The sequence below is a fragment of the Podarcis erhardii genome (genome assembly GCF_964252035.2).
Source record: "Podarcis erhardii genome assembly, chromosome: 8".
NCBI lineage: Eukaryota > Metazoa > Chordata > Lepidosauria > Squamata > Lacertidae > Podarcis > Podarcis erhardii.
In genome coordinates, this window is record NC_138499.1 from 40,207,400 (window position 1) to 40,234,873 (window position 27,474).

The 27,474-nt window shown below is 38.0% G+C and overlaps 1 protein-coding gene across 2 annotated transcripts in view; it reads left to right on the forward strand.

The window, feature by feature from the left end:
* Positions 1 to 27,195, forward strand: part of RB1CC1 (RB1 inducible coiled-coil 1) — a 39,345-nt gene extending 12,150 nt beyond the window's left edge. Inside the window, exons 9-23 of one of the 2 annotated variants that reach the window (XM_081873973.1) lie at positions 467 to 653; positions 760 to 841; positions 1,846 to 1,907; positions 2,555 to 2,658; positions 3,427 to 3,553; positions 5,617 to 7,523; positions 13,791 to 13,944; positions 14,800 to 14,908; positions 15,005 to 15,245; positions 16,529 to 16,583; positions 18,864 to 18,911; positions 22,297 to 22,355; positions 23,635 to 23,771; positions 25,252 to 25,322; positions 26,231 to 27,195. In XM_081873973.1, coding sequence (XP_081730099.1) covers positions 467 to 653; positions 760 to 841; positions 1,846 to 1,907; positions 2,555 to 2,658; positions 3,427 to 3,553; positions 5,617 to 7,523; positions 13,791 to 13,944; positions 14,800 to 14,908; positions 15,005 to 15,245; positions 16,529 to 16,583; positions 18,864 to 18,911; positions 22,297 to 22,355; positions 23,635 to 23,771; positions 25,252 to 25,322; positions 26,231 to 26,308 — 3,421 coding nt within the window. In that variant the 3' untranslated portion in view covers positions 26,309 to 27,195. The remainder of the gene's footprint in view (positions 1 to 466; positions 654 to 759; positions 842 to 1,845; positions 1,908 to 2,554; positions 2,659 to 3,426; positions 3,554 to 5,616; positions 7,524 to 13,790; positions 13,945 to 14,799; positions 14,909 to 15,004; positions 15,246 to 16,528; positions 16,584 to 18,863; positions 18,912 to 22,296; positions 22,356 to 23,634; positions 23,772 to 25,251; positions 25,323 to 26,230) is intronic. The other variant, XM_081873974.1, reaches the window with a different exon arrangement.
* The last annotated feature ends 279 nt before the right edge of the window (positions 27,196 to 27,474 follow it).

Genomic DNA, 27,474 nt, shown 5'->3' on the forward strand with positions numbered 1-27,474 from the left:
GGATATATCTGTAAAGTTCGCTCATCTCTTTTTGGGTGGGGTGGGGGGTTGCTTTTAGTCTTGTGCAAGAAAGATATTTAGTTCATATCCGACAGTCAAACCTGAATTTAGATTTAATTTTGTTAATGTGACTTATTGGGACAGTTCTGGGATCTTGAACTTGGTACACGATGCATAAATCAACTGTATGAGAATCTAGTGTTTTGTTTTTGTATTTTTACCATGCCATTGAAGCTTGACCAATATGCCGTTTAAGCAAATATAGGTAGATTTGTAGAACTGGTTTTTGGCATTCTGTATTATATTCTGGTTTTTGGCAGAAAATGAACAGAGAACTTCTCTTTTGTTTACAAATGAGCAAACTGATACAATTCTGGAAACAGAAGTTCTGGTAGAAGCATCCTGTGGAGAAATTTTATTGCTGTTAACAATTCAGTATGCTACAGTGAAACTTTGTATTCCATAGGTGGTGCTGCTTTGTAATGCTTCATGCTGACCAGGATGGAGAGAAACTTCAAGCGTTGCTTCGCCTTGTAACAGAGCTGCTAGAAAGAGTGAAGATTGTAGAGAAGCTTAGTAATGTCCCTCAGATGTACTGCTTGGCTGTTGTTGAAGTTGTAAGGAGAAAGATGTTTGTAAAACACTACAGGGAGGTAAGCAACTTGAGTACAAAACCTAGATCTCAGATTGAAGACTTGAGGAGGGAACATGACTGTGTGTGTATGTATGTTTAATATAAATATGTATTTTTTCTTATAGTGGGCTGCTGCTTTAATAAAAGATGGGAAACATCTTTATGATGCAGAAAAGGCCAAAAGGGAATCTTTTGGAAAGTTATTTAGTAAGTATTTTCTAATATTGATACATACACCACTTTTATCTCTGAATAATAATTAGGTCATACATTGTAGCTACCATGTAAAGGCTATTTTAAATTGCAGCATTTTGTGACTGTTTCCTTATGTTGAACTAGTTGTGTGCAGGTAAAAACCAGATCATTGGGGGGGGGGGTTGCTTTTGAAAACTACCACCATCCCTTCTCTTTCCTTTCTTCCCTTTGCTTTATTGCCCTAAGCCAGGTGTGAGGAACCTGTGGGCCTCCATCTGTGGCTGAACTACAGCTTTCATCACTTTTGGTCATGCTTGCTGGGGCAGATGGAAATTGTAGTTCAGCAACATCTGGAGGGCCAAAGATTCTTCACAGCTGCCCCTAGACCTTCTCTTCCACCCCTCACCTGAATTATACAATGAAATAACCTTTTATGTAAAAGTTGAAAAAAGGAGATCTATAGGTATACATGGAAAAAATAAAATGAAATTGCCCCTGTTAAATTTGCACAAATAACTTGCAATGTAGTTCTATATTGTTCCTCTTAATAGTGTCCTGAGAAAGAACTGATAGGAAATGCATTGGGCTCATTCCCCCCCCCCCAAGAAAAAATCCTCCCCATTTTAGTTGTTGTTTGTTTTGTTGTGTGTACACACAAACATAGAGACATACACATACATATACAGTGGTGCCTCGCAAGACGAAAATAATCCATTCCGCGAGTCTCTTCGTCTAGCGGTTTTTTCGTCTTGCGAAGCATCCCTATTAGCGGATTAGCGCTATTAGCGGCTTAGCGGCTTAGAAAAAGGGGAAAAAAGGGGGAAAGACTCGCAAGACGTTGTCGTCTTGCGAAGCAAGCCCATAGGGAAATTCGTCTTGCGAAGCGCCTCGCAAAACGGAAAACCCTTTCATGTAGCGGGTTTTCCGTCTTGCGAGGCGTTCGTGTTGCGGGGCACCACTGTACACATACATACACATATGTGAATAAATCAAGTAATATTTATTTCTCTGAACAGGGAAATCTTTTCTAAGAAATCGTTTGTTCAGGGGACTTGATGCCTGGCCCCCATCCTTTTGTGTGAGTATACCATGCTTTTTATTTTTAATGTAGACTTTTGGCTTTTCCCAAACACTTTGAGCAATTAGTATAATTTGAATTTAGACGGAAGTGTGTAGCTACTTTTTGTATTAACTAGCTTGTGAAGAAGGGGGTATTTAGATTCTTGGTGGCATAGAATGATTACTCTGCCTCTTAATTTAATACTATACTTGCCCTAGAATAATTGCTCTGGTAGCATAGATTAGTGATCTTTCATCCAGTGTAACCATTTATGTCTATATTTTCATTTAAAAGTGTAGACAAATACTTCAGGCTTATAAATAGTCTCTACCCTCGCTGTCTGAGGCACAGAAGAAACAACCAGGTTGGGAAGCTTATCAAACATTGAATACTATTTTCTTAGAAATATCTGGTCATTTGTTTAACAAATTTATTTGTGGACAAGCTACTTTTGTAGATTTGTTTACAAGCCTCAGATGTTCCTACTTTCAGCTGCAGCTGTTTTAGTGATCAGGAGACATTCAAGCTCCCTGCACAGTCTTTCAACTGATAAATGGAAATTAAAATATATCTCAATGGTCTTTATTTATAGGCTTAAAAAAAATCTCAGTTTTCCAATCTATTTTGCTATTTATCGTGTTCTCATTGATTTGTTTTACATACAGACCCGAAAACCTCGCAGGTTTGATGGTGAACTTCCTGATATCTCATTATCCGATCTGCAATTTTTGCAGTCCTTTTGTCCTTCAGAAGTCCAACCATTACTCAGGTAAAATGAGTTCCTAAGCATGTAGGCAAGCAGAAAATAGATTGGGATCTACTGCTAGATCTCTGGGCAATTTGTAGTAGATTGGTAGTGGTTCCCATAACAATAAACTAGTAAAATTGTAGTAAGGTGGCTCAGAGAAAAAAAGGATATCTGCCATAGCTAGCCTTGCTTTATAGTATTCATTTATTTTCTTTGGCCAGGTATTTGTATGGTTTGGTGACCTAGTTTTAGAGGCTGTTAGAATCCCTGATCTTTAGCAATTAGGGTTCAAACTGAGCACTTTTGTGGCAGCAGGACTTTTCATGATAGCACAGGATTGCCCTCCTTTGAATAACTGGTAAGACAGAGACAGTTTTGAACTTTTAAACATCTTTAAAATGTCTGCCCAGGCTTTTGGGACTCTTGGCTCTTGATTTTTATGTATATTTTTGTTTTGTGCATGGTTTGGTTTTAACTGTGATAATACAGTTGTGTTTTGTCATTTTTAACTTAGAGTTTGGAAATTTTGTTGAATATTGTGTTGCTTTATGTAAATCATAGAATCATAGAACTGTAGAATTGGAAGGGATCTCGAGGGTCATCTAGTCCAAACCCCTTGCAATGTTTGCCCAACGTGGGACTCAAACCCACGACCGCTAAACTACGTAAAGATTTTGAATATGCTAAGTGGTATATTTTTATATATAAATATTCTTAAATGCAGTTAACACTTGTAATCTGTTAATATCTGTTTAATGTAATCTGTGTTAATTACTCTGTATTTTTAAGGGTTCCTATACTTTGTGATTTCGAACCTCTCCACCAGCATGTACTTGCTCTACATAATCTGGTCAAAGCAGCACAAAGTTTGGATGAAATGTCACAGACCATTACAGATCTGCTGAATGAACAAAAGGTACCATTGTATTATATGTGTGACTTTATATATGGGTAGATTGTTGAATGCCAATCCTAAACACAATTACTGAGAAATTAACTAAGTTGTGAAGTGAATCGGTGAGGAATATTTCTGAGAAATGTATTTTGTGAACAAGAACAAAAGAAAAGTTGCTTCTCAGTTCCTCGGCCTTTCCTGAGAGTACCCAACTTTCAGTAGATGTTTCTTGTGGAGTGTCTCTTCTCTCTACAAGAAGGCAAACTGCCTGCAGTTGGCAGCTTATTGCCCATACTTTATATAATATCACAATCAACTGCCCTAAAATTTTTGATTGAGAAACTAGGAGGGTTCGATCCTTTGAATCTTGGCATTTTGCCAAACAGACCTTTTTAAATGCTTTCCTATTTTTTTGTAAAGTTAACACAACTTATTGGACATACTGGAACAGTCAGCTAAAAGTTGCTTTCCCTAACCTCCAAAGATATTTTGTGGTGCTTAAATGTTGGGTTTCTGAAGTACCTAGGACCTCTTATTCACAACATTTATTTGAAGTAACATTTCACAAAACGTTTCAGGTTTAAACATAGTTAAGTGTCAGTTATGTATTTCTGAAAGCATCTGTTGCAAATCCGTGAGCTTGTCACCTCATCAGGGGTCCGTTCTTTGATTGTTTATTACACCACCCTTCTTAGAAAGGTAACATATGGAGAGACTTAAATCAAGGAGAAAATTTGTAAAATATTTATCTTGGTGTTCTTTTTCAGTGCATTGTTATAGGGGCTGCTTCTGTTCATATTTCTGCTTCTCAGGATATTTTTTTTCTTGGGAATTTACTATTGATATTAATTGGAAAGCATTTTGCTACAAGCCTAAATTAGGCTTGCATGGCTAATACTGGAAATATTTTTCTTTAAAATACTAATTGAATGGAAAGAAAATGTGATACTGAAGCAGAGTCCACTAGTTTTAGTGTGCTTTTTCTGAACTCAGTCTTTGCACCTTGTTTTGTCAACACAGCATAAAAGCTGAATAAACAATTAATTTAAGGAGATACAGCTTGAAAGAAACTAAGGTAGAAATTACAGAGAGTGATCATGGCTAGATTTCATTCATATCTTTGTGTTATGTGATTCACTTATTAAATAAAATTGTACTTCCATAAATGCATGTAAACGGGCAAATCCCAGTAATTCAGAGTAATGTAATTTACCATCTGACAAGTATTTCAGGACCTCTATCATACACTAATTATAACCAGTTTGCTACATAATGTTCTAGCACAGGAGCAGGCAACCTTTGTTGTGGGTTGCATGCTGGTGGTTGATAGAGCCAGAGACAAAAATGTTCTAAATTAACTGATTCAGAATAAAGGCCGCCCTGCCACAAATAGCATTATGGCTACCTCAGATTAGAATTCCTAGTCTTCTACAACTCTACTCAGAAGTAAACCCCACTGGTTTTGATGTTAGTTCCCAATACATATAAAAACATTTGTTTTTAGTTCAACAAGCATATAGTTTCCAGGCCCTTTTTAGAAAGGAAGTAAAAATAATTCCCATTTTACTTCGGCATACTATGCACACACATACACGCAGAACTAGAGCATAAGCATACCAATTTATTTTTGGACAGCTTGGAAGGGGGTTATTTTCTCCAAAGCATGCAAGCAGGAAAAAAGTTGTTTAAAAATTCCTTTATGTTTTATCAGATAAAATACTGTCCGTTTCAAATATTCTGAAATGATATAAAAGTGGAGGGGGGGGGGAGAGAGAAATTAAACTAGGAACAAATGAATGAAACAGAATGAAAAGAACTCTGATGGGATGCAAGAATGAGGCAGCTTCAGAAGGTGCATCAAATGAGATTGGGGTACTGATTTGCTGGTGTGCCCTGGATTAACCATGGTTTTACTTTCTGCTACCTATAGCTGCCAGTACGATATCATAAGGTTTTATGAATTCCTCCTTCTCTAATGTGAAATCCTGCCACATGTATGGAGCCCACTCGAGGCCTATCTTAGGAATTGTTTATGTTTATGGAATGATAGTATTTTAACTCTGGCCTGTGTTTTATACTTTTAGGCTTCCAACAGTCAAGCCTCACCACAGTCAGTAACTACACCAAGGATGGAAAGTACAACAATTGCTACCTCTCCTAGAACTCCTCCACCACTCAGTCTTCACGGTCCTTTGTGCCCTCCTGTGTGCCCCCCAGGTCCTTTAGAAGAATTGTCTCCAGACAGTATTGATGCTCATACATTTGATTTTGAAACGATTGCCCATCCAAGCATTGAACAAGCCCTTAAGCAAGGGTCATTAGACTTGGACTCACTGGCAGAAAGTCCAGAATCTGATTTTATGTCAGCTGTTAATGAGTTCATAATAGAAGAAAACCTAACGTCACCGAATGTGATAAGTGATCCTCAAAGTCCAGAAATGATGGTGGAATCTCTCTATTCCTCAGTCATCAATGCAATTGACAGCAGGCGGATGCAAGACACAAATATATGTGCAAAAGCGCAAGCTTTAGAAAATTCTGCTATAAATGTTTATATGGAAAAATGTAGAGATGTTGCTGAGGAATCTCGGTTAAATTTAATAAACATAAAAGAAGACCTTTGTCATTTTAGAACATTTGTAGAAAAAGAACAATGTGACCTTTCCAGTTCTTTAAAATGTACTTCAATAGAAATAAAGAATATTATAGAAAAAGTAAAATTTTCTCTTGAAAAAACGCTAAAAGATAAACACCAGAAAGAGCTGCAATTGGTAAAAACTGAATATGAAAGCAAAATGAATACTTTAGTTGAAGATAGTGAAGAGAACAAAAAAAAGATCACAAAATTAAAAGGTGACTTAAAAGGTCTTGAAGATGTTTTGCATGATAAAGATAATGAATTTGCAATAGTAAAGAATGAAAAGGAAGCAGTTGTGTTTTTACAAAATGAAAAGGAGCAAAAATTGCTTGAATTGGAAAGTCAAATGAAGAATCAGAGTTGTGAAATTAAAGAACTAAGAGAGTCACGTGAAAGGGTGATGGAGAGTTTGAAAAAACTTCATACTGAAAACGATGAAAAAATGCAGCTTCTGAGAGCAGAACTTCAGACTTTGGAGCAAGATCACTTAAAGGAACTGGAATCCAATCTACAGGAAAGACATACACAAGAATTTGATGAACTAATGGCTAAACACAATGATTGCTTAGAAGAGTTGAAAAAGGAGAATAAACTCCGACTTGAACAAATGCAAGAAACTCATGCTGCAAATGTCCATGAGAAAGAACAACAGATTGAGGAATTAAAGGTCAAGGTTTCTGAACTGTCTGACTTAAGATGCAAATTAGAGGTTGAACTTGCACTGAAAGAGGCAGAAACAGATGAAATGAAAATACTTTTAGAAGAAAACAAAACTCAACAGCAAGATAATCTAAAAAGTCTTATTGACAAGGAAACTGAAATGTTAAGAAAACAGATTGATAATTTGAACCATGTAATACAAATTAATAATGATGAATATCAGGTGGGTCTAGCAGAGCTAAGAACTTTAATGACAATTGAGAAAGATCAGTGCATTTCAGAATTAATTGATAGGCATGAAGAAGAAACAAATTTGCTTAGAACTGAATTAAGTAAAGTAACTTCTTTGCACCAACAAGCTCTTGAAGCAGAAAAAAGATTGGAAGAACAAATAACAGAGTTGCAAGGTAAGCTAGAATTGGAAGTCAGTGCCCTAGAAAAGCAAAAAGAAGAAAATTTGGTATTGTGTGAACAGCAAAAGAAATATGAAGCCACTATCAGTAAGTTTGCAGAAGAAAAAGAGCTACTATTAACTAATCATGAACAGGACAGGAAACTGCTTGTTCAAAAGCTCAACTGTGAAAAAGAAGATGCAGTCCGAAATGCCCTTAAAGAATTTGAATTGCAAAGGGAAGCTGTTGAAAAAGAACTTTTGGGGAAAATCCAGCAACTAGAGATGCAAGTTAATCAGAGGTACTGTATGAATTAAGTTGCCCTCTAATGCTTGAAATAAAATAAACCAACAGTGCTTAATATAATTTGTAGTCAGTTGAGTAAGTGCAGTCTCAAACTATAGAAGGTTTTCTCTATTCTTGGATTAATGGTTCCTGCTCTTGCTCAGATGCATCTTGTCTCCTTAGGTATGTTTATCCTTTCCCCTCGTTCAAACCAGTCCCTAATTCCATCATTACATGACTTATGCTCAGGAGCACATAGTTCTTTTTCTATTGAACTTCTGTATTCAAGCTAGTAAGTATACATTGTGATTGCAAAAATGCTGAGCTTTTCTGCTTCTTTTTAGATAGTTCAAGCTCCTGAGTTGAGGACTTCATTCAAACCTCCTTTTCACATCTTCCTGTTGGGTGTAGATGTTTTCTTTTTCTTTTTCATCTTCCAATGGATAGGTGGACCTAAATCAATCAATCACCCCATGAAATTGGTGTCCCTATGTTAAACACAAGCTGTGTGTAAGAAAGAATTTAAAAATTACCTTTCCCCTAGGGTGAAAAGTTGTTGGATAAGAGAAGCACCTTCACCCAATCTTGCAGCATTAATCAAGCACAATGTGCATTATTTTAAAACTGTCACATCTAAATTCAAAATTCTTTTTGATTGATAGGGCAGAATCCCTCATTTTTCTAGTAAAGGAATTCTCCCCATAGTGAAAGGGAACCTTTGGATCCAGCTCATAATGTTTATTGATCATGAAGGGGAGTTTGCACTGAATGCCAGATGGAAGTGATACATCTGTCCAAGCTGAGCAGACTGAATTCCTTAAGTGAATGATGGAAGAATATTTCTGTTTTTTAAGATCAGTCATTGACAGCATAAAGTGATATTCATAACAATGTTTCTGGCTGCGCACAAATAGCTTTAAGAGTCACTGAGATTCTGGATTTTTAAAATTTGATTTTAATGGGAAAGCAGCATGGGGGAGTTTTTAAAAATCAGTCTGGCAGTTTATCAGGGACAAAATACTACACAAAAGTGCTCTTAAAATATAACTATAGGGCTGCTTAAAAACCGTGGCACTTGTTTTTGTTCCTATTCACAGGACTCATTTATTCCCCAGATATCTTTTAGGAATTAGGTTTTTTAAAAAAGATTTTGAAGTTGCCCTATCCAAGAGTGAAATTGAACTTTTGATTGATGGATGGAATTTGAACACTCCACATAGGCCTGGTTCTCCCTCTCCACCCCTCTTGTTACCCATAAAAGGAGACCAAAAACTTCTGGTTTAAATTTAAACAGTATCTTCGGAACTCTTAAGAACTGTAATTTGTTTTAAACTTTGGTTAATGAAAATAAGCGAAGGTTAAACTGTGGCTTCTCAAGCTGTCATTTAAGCAAACTACCTTTATTTGAGTTTGGATGTCACAGGGAACCACTGTTATTTTAAAATGGAAAATTGTAGGGAGAGGAGAGTGTAGAAGCCCAAGCCTCAATACAGTCCATTTTTCAGCAACAAGCTGTGGTTTCTCGTTACTTCTAACAGAGCCATACAATGAACTGTTCCTGAAGGGTTGCCATGCTAGTCAGATGGCAGACTCTGGTTCATGAAAATGAATACAACAGCAATATTAATAGTCTTTAAAGTGGCACAAAAATACGTTTGTTTACCTAAGCACAGTTCTAAGTACTGAACAGTGTTAAAATTGGAACATAAGATTCTAAGAACGTTAATAGTGTGCATAATTTGCATTCAAGGAACCCAGTAACAGACTTTTCCAGAATTAGATACCTGTTTACCAAAAATACTTCAGGCTTCATTTCCTACCTTTTGAAGCATATAGTAGCAAAATAATAGTGGTAAGTGTTCCAGCTTTTCTATAAGTAAAGTGATTAGTGGAGCAGCTGATATTTTATTTCTGGGAGGCCTGAAGTGACTTTACGAAGATCACTGGACACCACAATGTCACAACCAAAACAAAACCCAGATATTTGAAAAACTTAAGATGCTGAAAATCTGGCAAATGTATTCACTTCTACAGTTCAGAAGTAGCCTGAAGTAAAATTATGTTCTAAACAGGTTCTTTGTACATATGACCTATGTTCTTTTCCTCAAATGAAATACCATGGACCATCTTCAAATGTGATGTGATATCGAGCTAAGTATTTATGCTTGTTATAATTACTAATTTTCAGTAGTGAAGATAAGTTGTTAAAAATTATGCAGTCTAATGATGTCCTATAGTTATTTTATGGCTGTTACGCCCTTTGTGATAGTCAATGTATATAAACTAGACATTTATGCTCATGCATTGAATACATGCAGTGTTCATCCCTGAAGGGGCATTCCTCAGGAAATTTGAAAGCACTATGTACAATTGCTTACTTGCAACTGAAAGAGCTCTTCTGTTGTTCGCTTCATTAGATAGCATGTAGAAGAGCAATTACATATATGTCTGTAATCAGGCTTGTTAAAGTTGATTACCCAGAGTGTGGGGATGTTGAGGGTCTAAATCCAGGCATGCTGATCTTCCAACACGTGATTACTAGTAGCATGGTTATTATGTGGGCCGGGGGTGGGGGGTGGCGGCAGTGGAAGAAGGAGAAGAAGAAACAGAAGTGTATGCATAGGTGTGTGTTTTTTCCAGCCAAGTTTCTCTGGACAGAAGAATTTGCTTGCAATGAGTAAAAACATGGGCTACAAATCCAAGAAGCTGTTTTGGCTCATACAAGGGGCTTCTACTAGCTTAGTGGAAAACTCAACTGTTTTTTTCTTTAAACAGATGACCCACACAGCCGAATGCAATACCACCGACTGCTTTTCAGTTTTTTATTAATGGGGGAATAGAGAGAAGGGCTTTGGAGGAAAATATTAATGAGTGAACATGTTCACATGCGATCAGGCTATTCCTCAGACTACAAGCTGTTTGTGGCTTTATAGGTTAAGTCAGCATTGTTGTTGTTTTTTTAATTGAGCTAGGGAAACTAGTTTAAACCAAAGAAATCTATTCTTCTCTATGGTCTTGGTGATCTATTTTGGAATAGTTGAGATCCTCCAAGTAGTCTTCAGAGGCAGCCACATGGACAACGCCTTGTAGTTTACACATTGGATGATATTAGAGCTTGAATTACCCAGTCTTTGTCCACCAAGGAGTCCTGCCACTCACAGCACTAGTTATGTGGGGTGGGTATTTTTCCATGGCAAAAATGCCTGTTTTGTAAGTTGTTTATTAACAATGAATTGATGCCAATAGAAAATAAATATTAGACAAGCTTGGCAGTTTCATTTTTTAGCTTTGTTTATGAAATACCAAAAAAACCCACACATCCACCAATGCAAAATTAGATCATATACCTAGGGCATACTTTGTTTTTTAAAATGCAGATTACCCTAATTTTCATAGAAAATCTTACAATTCAGTGGTATCTGGACAACCCACAAAACTGTGCAGCAGCCTCAGGTACTTTGTACCACAGATGTCACAGGCTGTTAAGTAAGTGACAGATCTTACAGCACTCCAAAGCTACAAAATGTGCCGTAAGGAAAAGTGTAACCCAGTCCAGCACAGGTGGACAATGTATTCTACTCCAAAGAAAATCTCACAGGCTTCCATCCACCCCACCCAACTCGTATGGACCCTGCACTCACAACCTTGACATTATTAGCCCAACAACTCTGACCTACTCAGCTAGCTAGACTTTGACTTCCTCCATCTCCACTCAAAGTATTTTCTTCCATGAGTCAATAGTTTGTTCAACATGAATAATGAAAAGTAAGTCTAAGATAGCTTTATTAATGATCAACTACTTAGTTGTTTTCAAGGTTCTTTAGCTAATACTTTATATGTACTTTATGTTGGTTTTAGTATGGATTTAAGTTTTTTCTGTTGACAATGTAAGTCTTTTTGACCGTGTAAATTAAAGTATTATGGGTTAATGAAGTAAAGGTTTTTTAAAACCACAGCAGCAGCAGCAACAACAAACTAGCAATCCAAGACATTATCTACTCAAAACTGTTACATGCAGGTCAAGTCAGACATAATGATTTTATTTAGGCAGCCTGCATTTTTCTCTTTGTGTGGAACTTTTCACATAGTGCAGTCTGGGCCATGGACTGCCACAGGAACTTTCTTCAGTGATCTTGTTAGTAGTTGAGCCAGCTTTTCCATCTAGGGTGAAATTTTATGCAGTCATCCTCTGTATAGACACAAAGTGGTGGTTGCCGGGGGGGGGGGGGAGATATGCAAATGTCTTGTTCTCCCTGCACATGGGCAACCCCATGCCTTTTAATCAGCAAAGAGCGAGTTCAGAGTCCAGGGGGATAGGATAGATGCAAGGGAGATTTTATTTTATATAAATCTGTATATATCTATACACTCTCTCTTTTACTCGGGGGGGGGGGGATAACTCTCTGTTCTTTTGCTCCATTCCAAGAGTACACAACTTTAGACCACTTGATGCAGGAGTAATCTGGGGTGCTTGCTAGGGATAAAGGCAATCCAAAGCTTTTGGGGCATGGTTGAGTGGAGCCAGTGCCCCCATGTCAAAGATCCTTGAGTATCTGTCTGCTCACCACTCCTCTTGGCCAGAGGAAAAGATTATTTGTCCCTATCCACAAGGATGTGCACCAACAAGATCAGGGACTAACATCACCAGGAAACCCTTGGAATACTTTGTTTAGAAGGTTAAAGCATTGTGCTCTGTAGAAATAGTCCAAGGCTGTTGGGGACAAATAGAGCAAGAAGAGAAGAAGCCAGGCTCAGGCAACTGTTCAGGTAAAGACTAACCTATCTGGGCATACATATATATATAGTTGGGTGCAGGAATGCCTGGAGGAGGGGGAACAGGTGGGAATGTGGTGGGACAATACAGCTTCCAGTTTCTCTCATGTCTGCAACTGGATGTGCTGAGCACTAGAAGCAAACAGTGGTGAGCCATTGTTTGGTTAGAGGGTAAGATTAGGACTGAAAGGAGGCCGGTTCCAAGATCACTGGCAGATCTTGAGTCCGTCTGACATACCTTCACAGAGTTGTTATGAGGACGGAAAGGAACTATGCATGCTGGACGAAGGGCAGGGTTTATTTTTAACCAGGATTCCTCGTTTGAATATAACGCTAGGCTGAGATTCTTTGAAAGTAACCTTGGCAGAAGTCCTGGAATTAGGAGAAAGGGGAGCCACATGGATTTTGTTTCTTATCTGGAAATAAACACAGAGCTGCAGCCTTATTTTGTAGATTATAGAACTTGTTTTTTTAAATCGAGCTTTATTATATTCTCAGGGGATTGTGGAAGGGATTCATTGGTACCAAAGTTTTAAAAGCAAAAATAATACATTTTCAGTTGTTGGGGATCAAGCCAGTTTGTGAGGCATGACCACATCAAGACATAATGTGCTTAGTGCCAAGTTGTTTTATCATATTTAAAATTCTAAATGTAATTTTCATGAGTTGAGTTTGTTGAATTGCATGGGAATTGTGTAATACCGGACTGAAGTGTTTCCACACTATCATCTCAGTAAGCTGAGAGTTTTTACTGTGTAATTGAAATGACTTGCTTAATACGTTGCTTTACAAGGAGAATAATTTAGCTGTCTTAACATATGAGAAATGAATCTTGGAATATTCAAGAAAGACGGTATTGGAAGCAGATCCATTTCTTACAGAGTTTTTCCCATCTCTTTATTAAAACAAGAATATACATTGTGCTTCCTATGTGGCATGTCAAGACCACTGTGTAACGTGTCTGTAGCTGGATTATTTTGCATTTGAATAATGCTGGTGGTGTACCTGATTCACAAAGGCTCCCCTGCCTGCTATTGTAGTAGGGTATATTTAGACAACTATTAACTCTTGAATTTCTCTGACTTTAGAGCAGCAAATTGCTTGATAGTGAATTCCATCTTTGCAATCCCATTATACTGTAATATAGGGATTAATGCAAGTTTAGATCAAAACTAAATTTATTGTTCCTCCTATAACCAAGATTTAGTTTCATTTTTAGATGTTTTTTTTTACTCTCCTATCTTTCCATGAACACACTGATTATTTGCACAACATCTGAACTTTCTCCTGCAAAGTCAAGCAAAAGAAGGCGAACACACTGTGCGCTAAGAATCTTGCTTCTTTTTCATACATTTATCGGGAATGTTTCCCCTTGACTAGTCAGAATTTTGAATTTCTTAGCCAGGGAAACACCAGATAAAGTGATATTGAGGTTTAAGGTTTCCCTTTGTAGTTTGTTCGTACCATCCTGGGCTGGCCATTTAAATTTTCAATGTTTTCCTTTTCCTAGTTCGGTTGAATCATCTGCATCAAGCTTAGTAGCAGAACTTCAAGAAAAACTTCAGGAAGAAAAAGTGAAGTTTTTGGAGCAGCTTGAAGAACATGAGAAAAGAAAAAATGAGGAAATGCAAAACATTCGGACATCACTCACTGCAGAACAGCAGGTAGACGAGGCTGTTTCAAGATTTCAGATTAGATACACTTGAGGATGCTTTAAAGTAACTGGGAGCTCCTTTGTTTTTCACAGCCTTCTTAGAAATTCTCATTCCTCAGAATTCCAGCATCTTCTGATGGTTTCCTTATGTCTTTAGCTTGCAAAGAGATTATTGCCTAGCATTTCAGGCTAGTACTGGTTTTCTGACATGTCACATACAGCCACTGCTTGTTCTTATACAATCCCTGTTCATCTGAGTGGAGTTTTCACTGGGGTTCCAAACAACTTCTACTGCATGATTGGCAATTGTGCCACTACATCTGAGATGTGCCACTACATCTGAAATACATCTGAAATCTACTGCATGATTGGCAATTGTGCCACTACATCTGAAAGATGCTGGCACAAGGAGACATGAGCAGCTTGGAGAACATCAAAATTGGATGCATTCTGGGCTTATGCTTCTAAAAAGTAAAATCAATCAATCAATCAATCACTATTATTATTTCCAAAAAGCATTTTTACCCTGCTTAGTCAAAGAAGGCTCACAAAGCAGCTTACAAATTTTGATGATGATAAGATAGCACAAAAAAGAAAAGGAACGGGAAAGGAGGTGGGGAAAGCAAGCTGGAACTGAAAGATACGAAGAAGCAGAGCCAAAAGTTCCCAGTCTTTCAATCTTACCTCTCTCCCTCTCCTGTACCTGATGGAATGGCTTCTGATAGATGGCTGCTGAGGGAGGAGGCCAAAGCTCGTACGTTGTAGCCTCTTCAGAGATTGAAAAGTTACAGTACCTATTTATTTTTTTCATGTCATGTATATGTACATTGTATTGCTTAAAATAATGCTGATTCTGTATTTTCAGACGACGTTTAACACTGTTCTAACAAGAGAAAAAATGAAAAAGGAGAACATAATAAATGATCTTAGTGACAAATTAAAAGCAATAATACAGCAGCAAGAAAGGGATAAGGGTAAGCAAATCTTTTGTACATGTAGTTTGAATCCAATTAATTGCTCTGCAGAATATCAGAATGTTGAATATTACTTGTTGGCTGCCTTTTGCTCAGATCTGATTGAAAGTCTTTCTGAAGACCGAGCCTGTTTACTCGAAGAGAAGAAGAAACTTGAAGAAGAGGTTAATAAGCTGAGAAGTAGCAATTTTGTTCCACCAGCCTGTTTACCTCCTCCTTCAGAACCTCCCGGAGCTTGTGCGGCTGATTTTACAGCAGAAACTGAGCGATTAACGTCAGATACCACAGAAGAAGGAAAAATGGATTCCACGCTGGAAACAAGCATGATGGCTGTAAAGTTAGTACACAAATCTTGAAATAGATATGTATCTGAATGTCAGTAGGCATTGTTTTGAATTTTTTATTCTTATTTGAAATGTTTGAAAATGCCCCCCCCCCACTCCGCTGTCATGTGAAGCAACTCAAATCTGAGGTGAATAGGCTGTGGGTGCAAGGCTTTCGGACAACCTGGAATTATGGAGGGAATTTGTATTTATATTTTGATCTGATTTGATACATTTTTACATCTCCTCCAAGCTCTTCAGGAATGGGAAAACACTAGGCAGAGAGACAGACAGAGAGAGGAGTATATAGTTCTGTGAATGACATCTTTATTTGGTTATCGGCACTCTCCATTTACTTCCAATTACAGTGTTTATTTTGCTGTGAGGGATAAAACACATCCATCTACACCTTGTTCGGCTTTGGTAGCATGTGACTTTGGTGGAAATTTGAACAGAAAACAATATTCTTTTTTAAATGCCTCAAATAATTTTCTTTATTCATAACTCTAACCCGTCCACCATCCTTCTATAATTTTTGCAGGCGCCATATACTGGCACCTTTTCCTCTTTTTTTGGTCATGTTCATGGAAATTGTTTGCAAAAGTACATAGGAAATCATTGGGCCTCTTTTTAGAAAACAAAACACCTCAGACTTTAAAGGGTCCAAAATCTGAGAGCTTCATTCCCTCAGAAGTGACTACGGTGCCTATAAATATACGATTCTGTATTAAAAAAATGAAAATTTAGACTATACTGTAGATGTCATAGGAATTGTTGGTTTTTACCCTATGTCTTGGATCCAGAGTGAAACATCAAGTCAGTACCAGCCACTGACCCAAAGCAACCCCCTCTTCAAACCAACCAGGAAGGTTTCTTCTGGACACAGCCCTACTATATTAGCACATGGAAGTGTTTTCACTGAACTGTGTTATCATGTGAAAACTAAAAAGAGAACTCACCTGGTATAAAGACTCTCTCACCTCAGAAATGGTTGCTGAACTGCCTTTGAAAATCCAAAAGAGCACAATAGAAATACCACGCATGTTTTCCAAGGCATTGTGATTAATTAATCTGCCTGGATAATCTGCCTCGTTCTTTTTGTCACCTGCTATTTAGGAGCGGGGAATATACAGCGTGTCAGATACACTGGAGACACAATGTATCATGTCAAGATGAATATAATATGGCTTATCTTCATTTTCTTGTGACATATTAATCTACTAACACCCTCTATTTGACATATTTTTCTATTAATGAAGCTGCGCATCTTGTTAACCATTTCTTATTTTATTTTTAGTGAAAATGTGCAGATTTTGTCAGAGGAAAAACAGAGGATAATGATGTTAGAAAAAGTGAGTAGTTTTTGCTCTGGTTACCTATTTATTGCCTTCAAGAGAGATTAGGAACCTCTGTGTTCAGCTTCATGTATTAATGTATTGTCATACATTTGCTGAAATAAGGTGGGCTGGAACCACTTGGGAGCTAACAAAAGCAAAAGTCCTAACTTCTTCTCGTCCACTGTGATTGCCTTTTTTCTTATGCATACCGCTACTGGTTATTTAGGGAACGTTTGCCTGTGATTTCAGGTTGTTGTAAGAATGTTTGTAAGGGCTATCTATATCTAATGTAGTGCTAAGCGACTTCTTCCCTTAGTGCAAGTGTTTACACTAGCACAATGGAACTCTACTCCCCTCCACCCTAAATCTGTTCTGGGAGTTTATCCCAGATTTGGGAAGAGTGTGGGTTGTACTCTGGCAGAGGAGAGAGTTCCATTGCGCAAGCTTATATCCTTGTGTTAATGGAGTGAGTGCATTGGATGCCACCCTTCAACCCTCTGATTTTAAGATACTTGAAGATGCTTATTTGGAAGAAAGACAAATTCATCCATTGGTCCTATCCAGAGTCATACATAGCAGCTTTAATGACGCTGAATTCTATTTTGGATGCATCATGAGCCTGAGTTGCTATTTGACATAGCACGAACAGTTCCCAAAGCACTGACAAAAACTGTGTGTGCAGTTCGAAGTGCAAGATACAGAGAATCCAGTCCAGGAACTGCATGTGCAGCACTTGTTTGCACATGTGGATCCTGGTCAGCCAGAGATCTGCTCACAGCAGCATGACCTTTGCTCACAGGAGCCTGTTGTGTTTTTGTTTTTTTGCACAAGCCTACCTTGCTACCATGTTTGCTGTTTATTGAGTAAACCTGTTACTGTGTTATATGTAATCTGTAAGATCTGTAAGTTAATTATCCTATTAATTCTTAACTAATGTAAATTCATTGTCCCATTCTTAAATCAAGTGAGTTCCATAGTTTTACTTTGACAAACATCTTTTTAAGTATTACTGAGTAGTAACACAACTGTTACTGCTGCTGTTCTGCAGCTGGATGACTGAAAGCACTTCCTCATTTTAGGTGCTTAGAACTATTGGATCAGAGTCAATACTACCCTTTCATATTAGGACATTTAAACTGATTCCTGTTAAAACTAGAAACATAGGAATTACTGTGGTTACTTTGGCTTTCCAATTAATACACATTTCATAGGTTACTGAGAAAAAGCAGGGATGTAACACATGCTTTGTATCCAGAAAGCCCCAAGTTTAATCCCTAACACCTGTAGTTAAAAAGATGTCAAACAATGACTGGTTGTAGATGTGTTGACTGGTTTTTAAACTTGTAATACAGATCTCGCCTACCCAGCCATATGCCAGTAAAAAAGGGAAGATGAATACTTGGATCTCACCCACCTCCAGTCAAAGCTGGTGTGGTGATGGTGGGAGAGCTCATCTATAGAGATGACTGTTTTCAAATTCCTCCCCTGCCCTCAGACTGCAGGTCATAAATTGCGGTTGGGACGTGTCTTAGAAGCTCGGACACCATGGGCCAAATTAATTTAACAGTATCAAAGCTTTGAGAATTTCTTCTATCTTCTAGAACTTCCTGACAGTAAGAGAACTTCCTGACAGTAAGAGCTGTTCGACAGTGGAATTTGCTGCCAAGGAGTGTGGTGGAGTCTCCTTCTTTGGAGGTCTTTAAGCAGAGGCTTGACAACCATATGTCAGGAGTGCTCTGATGGTGTTTCCTGCTTGGCAGGGGGTTGGACTCGATGGCCCTTGTGGTCTCTTCCAACTCTATGATTCTATGACTTCTTTGCTAGCCAATGAGAGAAAATTTAACTTTCATGAAATCAAAGCTGAATTTCCAAGTTATGTAACTACTCGGAAGAAAAATGATTCAGCTATGAACATCATTATTTGAGTTCATACTTAATAGATGGCACAGCTGGTATGAATTTCTGTTCCAGTAGGCCAAATCTGATCTGAAACATATTCAAACCCACTAAAGTATGTGGCACAATAAATAAGTGTGGGTTATACACTTAACTGCACACACACACACACACACTTACATCTGTAGTGTTTTTAAAAAACAGCCTCTAGCAACACAACCCTAAACCTGTTTACTCAGACTTTAAGTCGCACTGAGATAAATGAGCCGTCCTCTCCCACATAAGTATAGAATTGCAGTCTTAAAATATTGAAAACATGCATATGAAGTTATAAAACTAATATATGTAAAACTATATTTAAACAAAATTTTGAAAGGTTTGTGTTATGCTGTTTTATAGACGTTGCAGTTGAAAGAGGAGGAAAATAAGAGGCTTAATCAAAGATTGGTAAGCATATAACAAAATTATGTGTTTAGAAAACAAATGTGGTTAAACAGGTAGGTTTTTGCCACTCTTGGCTTGTGGCAATGAGACTTAACTCAAGAGGGTATGCCTTTATAATACAGCATTAAGCCAGGCTTCATTTGGATGTGATGATCCTTGTAATTGAGAGGCCCAAGAAAACTGTTGAGGAGTTAAGAATAATAATTAAACCAATACTTTCAAAGTGGTGGGGAGAGCAAATATTCCTTTTTAAAAAAATTATTTTTGTTTATTTGATTTCTCTCTTTTTTAAAAAAAAATCTAAGATATTTCAGAATTTGAGGATGGGAGTAGTTTTTCAAAGAAACAAGGAAAATTATTCATATGTATGTTCGTGTGTGTGTGTGTGTGTGTGTGTATTGCTTGAAAATAAAGCTAGCAATATATAGTGAGGAACAGCCTTGCCAGAAGCAGTTCCATGGGAGTTGCTAGGAGCTGATCTAGTCTAAGACGTATGATCTAGAATTGTGATGCATTAGTCTAGAAGCATGATGTCATAACAGGAGAGATGTGGCTACATGGGGTTCTGGAACTCATAGCACTCATGAAAGCTGCTGGTATTGCAGCACTACGAGTGTTTATTAGATTTATTTATGTTTCTGTTTGTGATTTGTGTAAAGGACTTTGACTAGGTATGCAGTGGTGTTCATTTAGGGATGGTTGGCAGTAGACTTGATCGATCAATTGATTAAATCATTCTTGATTGAAGATTATCTCAGGAAGGCTTGTCCCTCATTGCTGAACTTCCCCACAGTGTACAGCCATCAAGGAGTGCTGGGAGTATAGAAAACATGCCTTAGAACGAGTAACCTGCATAGCACCCTCCAGATGTAGTCGGTCAGGGATGATGGGTGTTGTAGTCAGCCATGTTGCCTGGGACTGATGGAAATGATAGTCCATCAAAATCAGGAGGAAACCACATTGGCTACCCCTGCTATTGATGCATCCCCAAAAGCTCTGCAAAACATAGAATATTCAGCAGGCAAGCTGGAGTCTTGCCTGGTTTCTTTAATGAGATTTTGTAACCACTTCATAGGAATAGAAGTATTATAGGTTTCTAATTACTTTGAAACTAAGAATCAGTGATACTGTAATAGTTTTGCATAATAATGGTGTTGAAGTGCAGTAAAAAGTAGTTTTCACGAGGTATTTTTCACTGGCATTCTAAAATACTATTGGTTGGTTCCAACAAAATACTACAGTAAACATCCCAATGGTAATCCTTGTGTGAGTGCAGTTATTGAGTTGACTACCATCCTACGTAATCCTATCCATTTTTACTTGAAAAGTACATCTCACTGATTTAAATAACTTGCTTCTAAAAGTTTGTAGCCAAACTTTCATTTAACGGCAAACTTTCCTTTTTCCCCTCATGTGAAGTCTAATATATCTTATATTGTGTTCAGCTGAACACTAACAAAGCTACAAGAGAGCATTTGGCAGTTGGATGTATGATTTAAAGACCGTTTTTTGTCAGTAACAGAAGTTTCACAAGGGGAAAACAGTAACTTAATTATTTCACAAGTAAGCACGAATAATCTAAAGCTAGTTTTTGCCAGTCCATGGGTAATTATAGCTGCTACTTGGTTTTGAAGCAACTAATGTAGCAGCCAAGAGCATGACTGCATTTTTTCTTGATACTCCCAAGATTTTATCAGCAAATGCTTCCTTTCATTTACGTCATCATAAAGAAGAGATGTGAAGTTCATTCTCTCAGCTCGGATGTACTGTGAGAGCAAGGATTTATGTTCAGTTTTCCATTGATTGAGAGTTATTTTAGGACCCTCTTAGTATCTACGAGGTGCAGTAAGGAAACAGACCTCTTTCATCTAGAGTCACTGGAACATGTCATTTTTGTGACTGAGACTATGAAAAACCCTGAGTTTAAATGTCATAAAATAAAGGAAAGATTCTAAAAGGTGTGGGGTGACCGGACAAAAGCGTATATATTCAGCTTTTATGTTCCATATGGACAAAAAGTTACACTGTCATCATAGCAGAACACAAATTGGTTGCCTCTTAATAGCCCTGTCGAGCATGTAGATCTTTGGATTCAGGCCAATATGTTGAAGAGAAAAGCCTAACAGAGGAAACAGATGATAAAAGTAATTATTTTATATACTGAGACTTAAGGCCAGATCTGGTCATGAGGCACATAGTTTTTAAAAGCCTTGTTTAAAATTATGATGAAATAAGAAAGCACGTTAATAAACTTATTGATGGTGGTTGGACCTGGAAATGCCATGAAAGATTTTTACAATATAAAAGAGGTGATTTCCCCCCGCCCCATTACTTTTTGTTCGTTTCTTTGAAATGGTTGTGCACAGAATGGTCCTTGGAAAAATTATACTTTTAAGAGAAATTTTATATTTTGTGGAAATGATTTTGATGCATCATTGAATATGGGTTTCAGTATTTGATGTAAGTGTCCATGCTCTTTTGGTAGTGATGTGAATGCTGAGCATAATTTGGTCAGCTTCTGAAGGTTTTCTTTCCCTTTTGGTGTGTGGGGAATAGTCCTGCTTGCAGTCTTTTCATAGGCATCTGGTGAGAACAGCATACCGAGCTAGTTCGACCTTTGGTTTGATACAGCAGGACTCTTGTTATATTCTTGCCCGTTTGACTCAGAGTGAAGTACTCACTCTAAGCCCAAACAACAGGGGTGAGCAACCTTTTTGACCCCAAGGGGCTGTAGGCAGGATTGGCAGTAAGTTGAGGACTGCGTGCTTACATTCATGTTTGTGTGTGCACATACATGCCCTACTGCCACACACATCCTCACACAGAAACCTTGTCACAACCTTCCCATCACACTCTTTCTCATACAAGTAATAGTAAAAAGGAACTTGCTGCTGCTGCTGCCACCACCACCATCCCAGTGCATTCACACATTTTTGTTTCATTACTGAGCCTCTGTCCTCATTGCCTTCCTTTTTAAAATTGAGTTTCACAGTGGCAGGTCAGTACAGTACCAGCTATCCAGTTAATGCCATTCAAAGTTAAATTGAGTACAGGTGAATGATCATCACCATATGCAGACTCCCAGTTGGAACTCCTGAGTGTAGCTGATCCCTGCAAAAAAATCTAGCACCAATGCAAGATGTGCTTTTGGTAGGAATCTTTGTGGCCCCACTCATCTGTCAAAAATAGCCTGTGAAGAGTGAACCAGTTTTGCATCCAGGCTATTGGTTAAAGAGCACTCCGGCTATGCCTTCACTGGTGTCTGGTGTGTCCCTAGGCAGTCTAATAAGTGGTAATAGAAATATCTTCCAATATTGACCCTATAGCCAGAATATGTTGCAGAAACCCTTCAGGAAAGGATAATAATAATGCTGTCTCATTTTTGCAGATGTCTCAAAGCATGTCTTCAGTGTCTCTAAGACATTCTGAGAAAATTGCAATCAGAGAGTAAGTATGGGTGTTGATAATGGTCAAGGATTTTTTTTCTGTTTTATTGAATTCTTTTTAAAAAAATTCCTCCTCTGGTAAATGCTTTTTAAAGTTCTACAGTAATTGAGCGCAGACTGAAAACAGTATATCTGAAAAGCTATTGAGTGAGTCAGTTCTCTGCCTTGGTTTATTTAATTGTTCCTATTGTTTTAGGCAAGCATCTAATTGCCCCACCCCACCCTGGGTGTCCTTTTGAAAAAATGCATTGTTTGTGTTGGGATAGATAATATCCTAGAATTAAACTGCCAAATACCTGGTTGATGTCATTCAAGAGATACTGGTCTGCATCCTTAAGGGAGTACTCTCCTGTTGAGGTTCCCCCCACACAACTGTGCAACTGAAAGTGAGGATTTGAACATGTCTTCCCACTTCTACTCTGATACTACCTACTGCACAGCACTGGCTGTATTTTTTAGAACAACAGCCCACTACATATGTACTTTTGTTTTACAAAGTCATATAGAAACGCCTAATGGGATGCAGTTTGTTTTATAAAGTTGTCCTGATCCACTGGCCCAAAGGAGGGCTTGTGGGACTGGTCAGATGCAGGGATACCAAAGAAGGATGTCAAAAATGCCAGAGTGACCAGTTCTAATGCTTTATTTTAAAAAAGGTGGGGACTTGCAGCCAACCAGCCTGCCAGGTCTTCCAGCCTTTACAAAAGTGGGATGGACATCGCAGTAAGGAGGTGGCTTGTCCGCACCCAAGGAGACATGTATACATCCTTTATGCACAAAGCAACATACATGAGTTCACCCAGAACCTCCCATCACACCTGGCCAGTGAGGCCATAGGTGGCAGCTGTCCAAAGCTTCTCCCTTCTCTGGGCCTAGAGCCCAGAGCCCACAGATAAGCACAGCATCAAAGCAAGCCAGTTAACATATATCAAAGCAAGTGAATATAAACATCTATGAGCTCATTCGTGCAACAACTGCCAATTAGTTTGGGGTTATCTTGACTACCAAGACAGTGTCTTCCAGAACATTTCGCCTTTGGTTCAACACAACAGTCCCCGATTCTGGCAACATGTCCATACCTAGCTGGTGAAAGCAAAAACTACATAATGCCTCAAAATCATATCACGGCACCAAAGTGTGTAAAGGGCATAATAACTCAGGCTGCAATCTTGTGGTCCCTTTCCTAGGAGGAAGCCCACTGAACTTAGTAGGGCTTTCCCCTGAGTAAACAAAAATACAATTGTGCTGCTTTTCTTCTGAGCCTTGTATTTTTTATCCAGTTTTCAGGTTGGCGATTTGGTTCTCATTATTTTGGATGAACGTCACGACAACTATGTATTATTTACTGTTAGCCCAACTTTGTATTTCTTACACTCAGAATCTCTTGCTGCACTGGATCTCAAACCAGGTGAGTGTGGTAAGTGTCATAACTCTGAAGAGAATGTTCTTCTGATGCTTTTAAATATTCAGTCTTGCAATAATCTGCTTAAAATTTATGTTTGAACGTGTGAATGCATGTATTACATATACATGTTGGGGCCAGTATATATATAACCGCTGGCTAGTGCATGATTCCCACATCTTATGAAAAATGTAAACATGAAGAGGGAATTGTGCACATTTTCCAGTCATTTTCCAGCAGGACTTATTGAATGCTTACAAGTTGATAGTATTTTGTACATATATTTTCCATGCATTATCTCCAAAGGTATTTGAGTGGGGCATTGTATACAACCTAACTGCATTTTTTACATTTTCTAGGCAATGTGCACATTTGCCAGCCATTATGCAGGTGTACCAAGAAACATGCCCTTTGTTTCTATCTGTAGTACAGAGGTGGGCAATCCCTTGCTGCATACTACATCCAGCCCACTGTTTTAATTTTATGCAGCTTGTGGTGTCCTCTCCTGCTGATGAACTGAGCAGTGGGAGAATGAGGGTGTAGCCGCTGTCTTTTTTTCTCCTGCTACTTAAGTGTTCTGTGCAGATTAGTTGAGCAGCATTGAGGATGGAGGTTTAATGCTTTGCTTCTCTAATGAGTAGTAGGGAAGCAATATCTGTGGGTGGGTGGATTTGAGGAAGGTGCATAGCTGTCAACTTTTCCCTTTTCTTGCGAGGAATCCTATTCGGAATAAGGGAATTTCCCTTAAAAAGGGGGGAAAGTTGACAGCTATGGGGAGGTGGCATGAAAAAGATGAAGAATCAAAGTATGCCCCACTAATTAATGTCCATGTAGCTTTAAAGTTGCCTAAGGAAGTTTCCTATGGTGCTGGATTGGGCAACTGAAATGTAGCAGAGATGAAGGTGAGTTGTCTGCCTGCTTTTATCTTCTATTGCTCCTTGGTGAGAGTAGATCCCTCTTACGCACCATACAATAAACCAATTTCTTTTGTCAGTACAGTCATACCTCAGGTTAAATATGCTTCAGGTTGAGCGCTTTCGGGTTGCGCTCCGCGGCGACCTGGAAGTAATGGAACGCGTTACTTCCAGGTTTCACCGCTTGCACATGCCCAGACGGTCAATGACGTCACACGCATGCATGGAAGCAGCGAATTGCAACCTGCAGACCCTGGTTGCTTTCGCTTCAGGATGCAAACGGGGATCCAGAACAGATCCCGTTCGTATCCAGAGGTACCACTGTATGTCGCAAAAAGATGACTATATGCCACTATACACATTTTTGCTAGTATACGCTTTTTCAAATTCAAATGCAAGATTATGAGTTTAGAATATTGTACCAATTTGAGGTAACATTTTGTATATGGAAGTTTTTTATTCCATCAGATAATTAAAATTAAGATTATAATGGGCCTGCTAGATAAATGGCCATGGACAATTTTGTGCCTAAAGTAGTTTGGATAATATCATGCCACAAGTAATAAATATTCTCCTTCCAGCTTCAGGAGCATCTCGAAGACCTTGGGTGTTGGGAAAAGTGATGGAAAAGGAATATTGTCAGGCAAAAAAGGTAAGGATAGATATTCAGTTTCAGCATGGCTCATTGAAAATATTTGCAAGAGTTCCTTTTAGTTAAGAGGGAACTTTACCCTCATTCTTACTCATAACTCTGTTTTAAACTCAGCTGTAGGAGTAATATTTAAAGTACCATATTTTTCTGTCTGTAAGATGCCCCCTATTTTGGGGGACTCAGATTTAAGAAAATGGGGGGGGAGATGTATCTATGTATAAGACGCCCCCTAATTTTTGACATTATTTTTTAGGGAAAAAACCTAGTCTTATACACGGAAAAATAAAGTAATTGTTAGCTTTTTAATTCATCCCTCACATATCATAGCCATCAACACTACTATTTTTTATGAAAGTGCTCTGGATCAACTTCTTAAGTCTAAAAGCTTGGCTAACTATGAAATACTTTTAAATATCTTGGGGCAAGTACTTCAGTAATTTGCTGAGCTGCTGCCAATAGCTAATCAAGAAGCAAGTGCTTTGAGGTGTCACAAAATTACATTTTTTACCCATAGCCCACTAGATGGTGAAATAGTAATTTACCTCAAAAGGAGATTCAGTTTCACTTAATGTACATTAAATATCTTATTCTGTTAAATTGGGTAGATTTAGTTGCATTGCCCATTCACAGAGAATTTCTGCATATTTGACCATTTTCACCTTAAAGATACTGAGCTTGTCAAAGGATGCTTGATTTATATTTAGCTAGTGTTATTGTGCTTGCATGAATTAGTGAACCATTATTGTGAATAAAACAAGCTGTGATTATGGACTGGGGTGGGGGGAGGCCATGCAGCTGCCAGCTCAACCATGTCTGCAAAGAAATGAGATGAAAAAGTATTGTCTTCTGACTAGCTCTGGTATATTTCAAATAATTCTTTGCATATGTGTGTTTTTGTTTTTGCTTAGGCACAAAACAGATTTAAAGTTCCTTTGGGTACAAAATTCTACAGAGTAAAAGCAGTGCCATGGAACAAGAAAGTATAACACATGATGGAAACTCCTCATCACCATTTTTTTCTGGCCTGGCCTTCAGTGCTCATTCACCACTCCCAAGTAGCAGGCCATCATCTTTTTATACTGAGGTCCCATGACAATGCTCCACAATGTAATACTGTCCCCCCTCCCTTTTTCCTTTTTAATGTGTTACATTTTAGAAACAAGGATTTCATCACAACGTCTGGCCTAACTGTTCCAATTTTTTTACCTGGATAACTTTAGAAGTGTGGACCAAATGAGTTCATTTTCTGAAAGGGCAAATCTTACATATCATGGCTTATTTACTAGCCATGCTACTAGCCTGTTAAATATACATTAGTTCCTATTAGGTGTTAAATGTTAGCTACCATTATTACCAGCATATGACCTTTTGTGAAATCATTATCAAAATACTTGCACTCTTTAACAGATTCTTTATAATATGTATAAATTCATCAGTTATTTAAAGAGGAGTGTCCATTGCATGCAGATAATCATAAGTTTCTTCAACATGAGTTTGCCTCAGTAGATGAAAAGGTAACTACTGCAACTGGTGTTACAAAGCCCTTTAATAGAAGAGAGAGAGAAGAAAAACGTTGGACTGATACGAAACAGCAATAGGTAAAGCTTTTTCGAAGGATTGATCACAGAATTTTGAAGGGAAGCAGATGTGCTCTTGTATTTAAAAGAAGCACCTGAACCTTCCCAATCCACAGAGACGTCTTGTATTAATCTATTTAGAAAAATCATATTGATAAAATTATATTTCATGGCTGAGGTTCAGGAAAAAAAAGAATCCATTGTACATTAACTATGAAAAGGTCATTGAAGTAACAAATTATTGTATTGTAAAAGACACGTAGAATTTTAAAACAATAAAGATTTGAACCTGTAAATGTCTAAATGGTCTGCATGCTTTTTAAATGCCCGTGTGGAACAGTTCTATCCAGGACTGTTCTTGTAAATTTTAAATTTAAATGTATAACATAATTTGTATGAATATAAAATGCCTGTATTATTTCAAAAGAAACAGCATTCTGAAACTTTCAGTGTATGGCAAAGCTCATAATTCTAATGAGAGTTCATGTTTGCACAGCAAAACATCTAAGTAAAATGGTTCAAATAAATTGCTTGGGACAAGGCAAAATAGTGTTTGTTCTAACCATTTTTCTTCA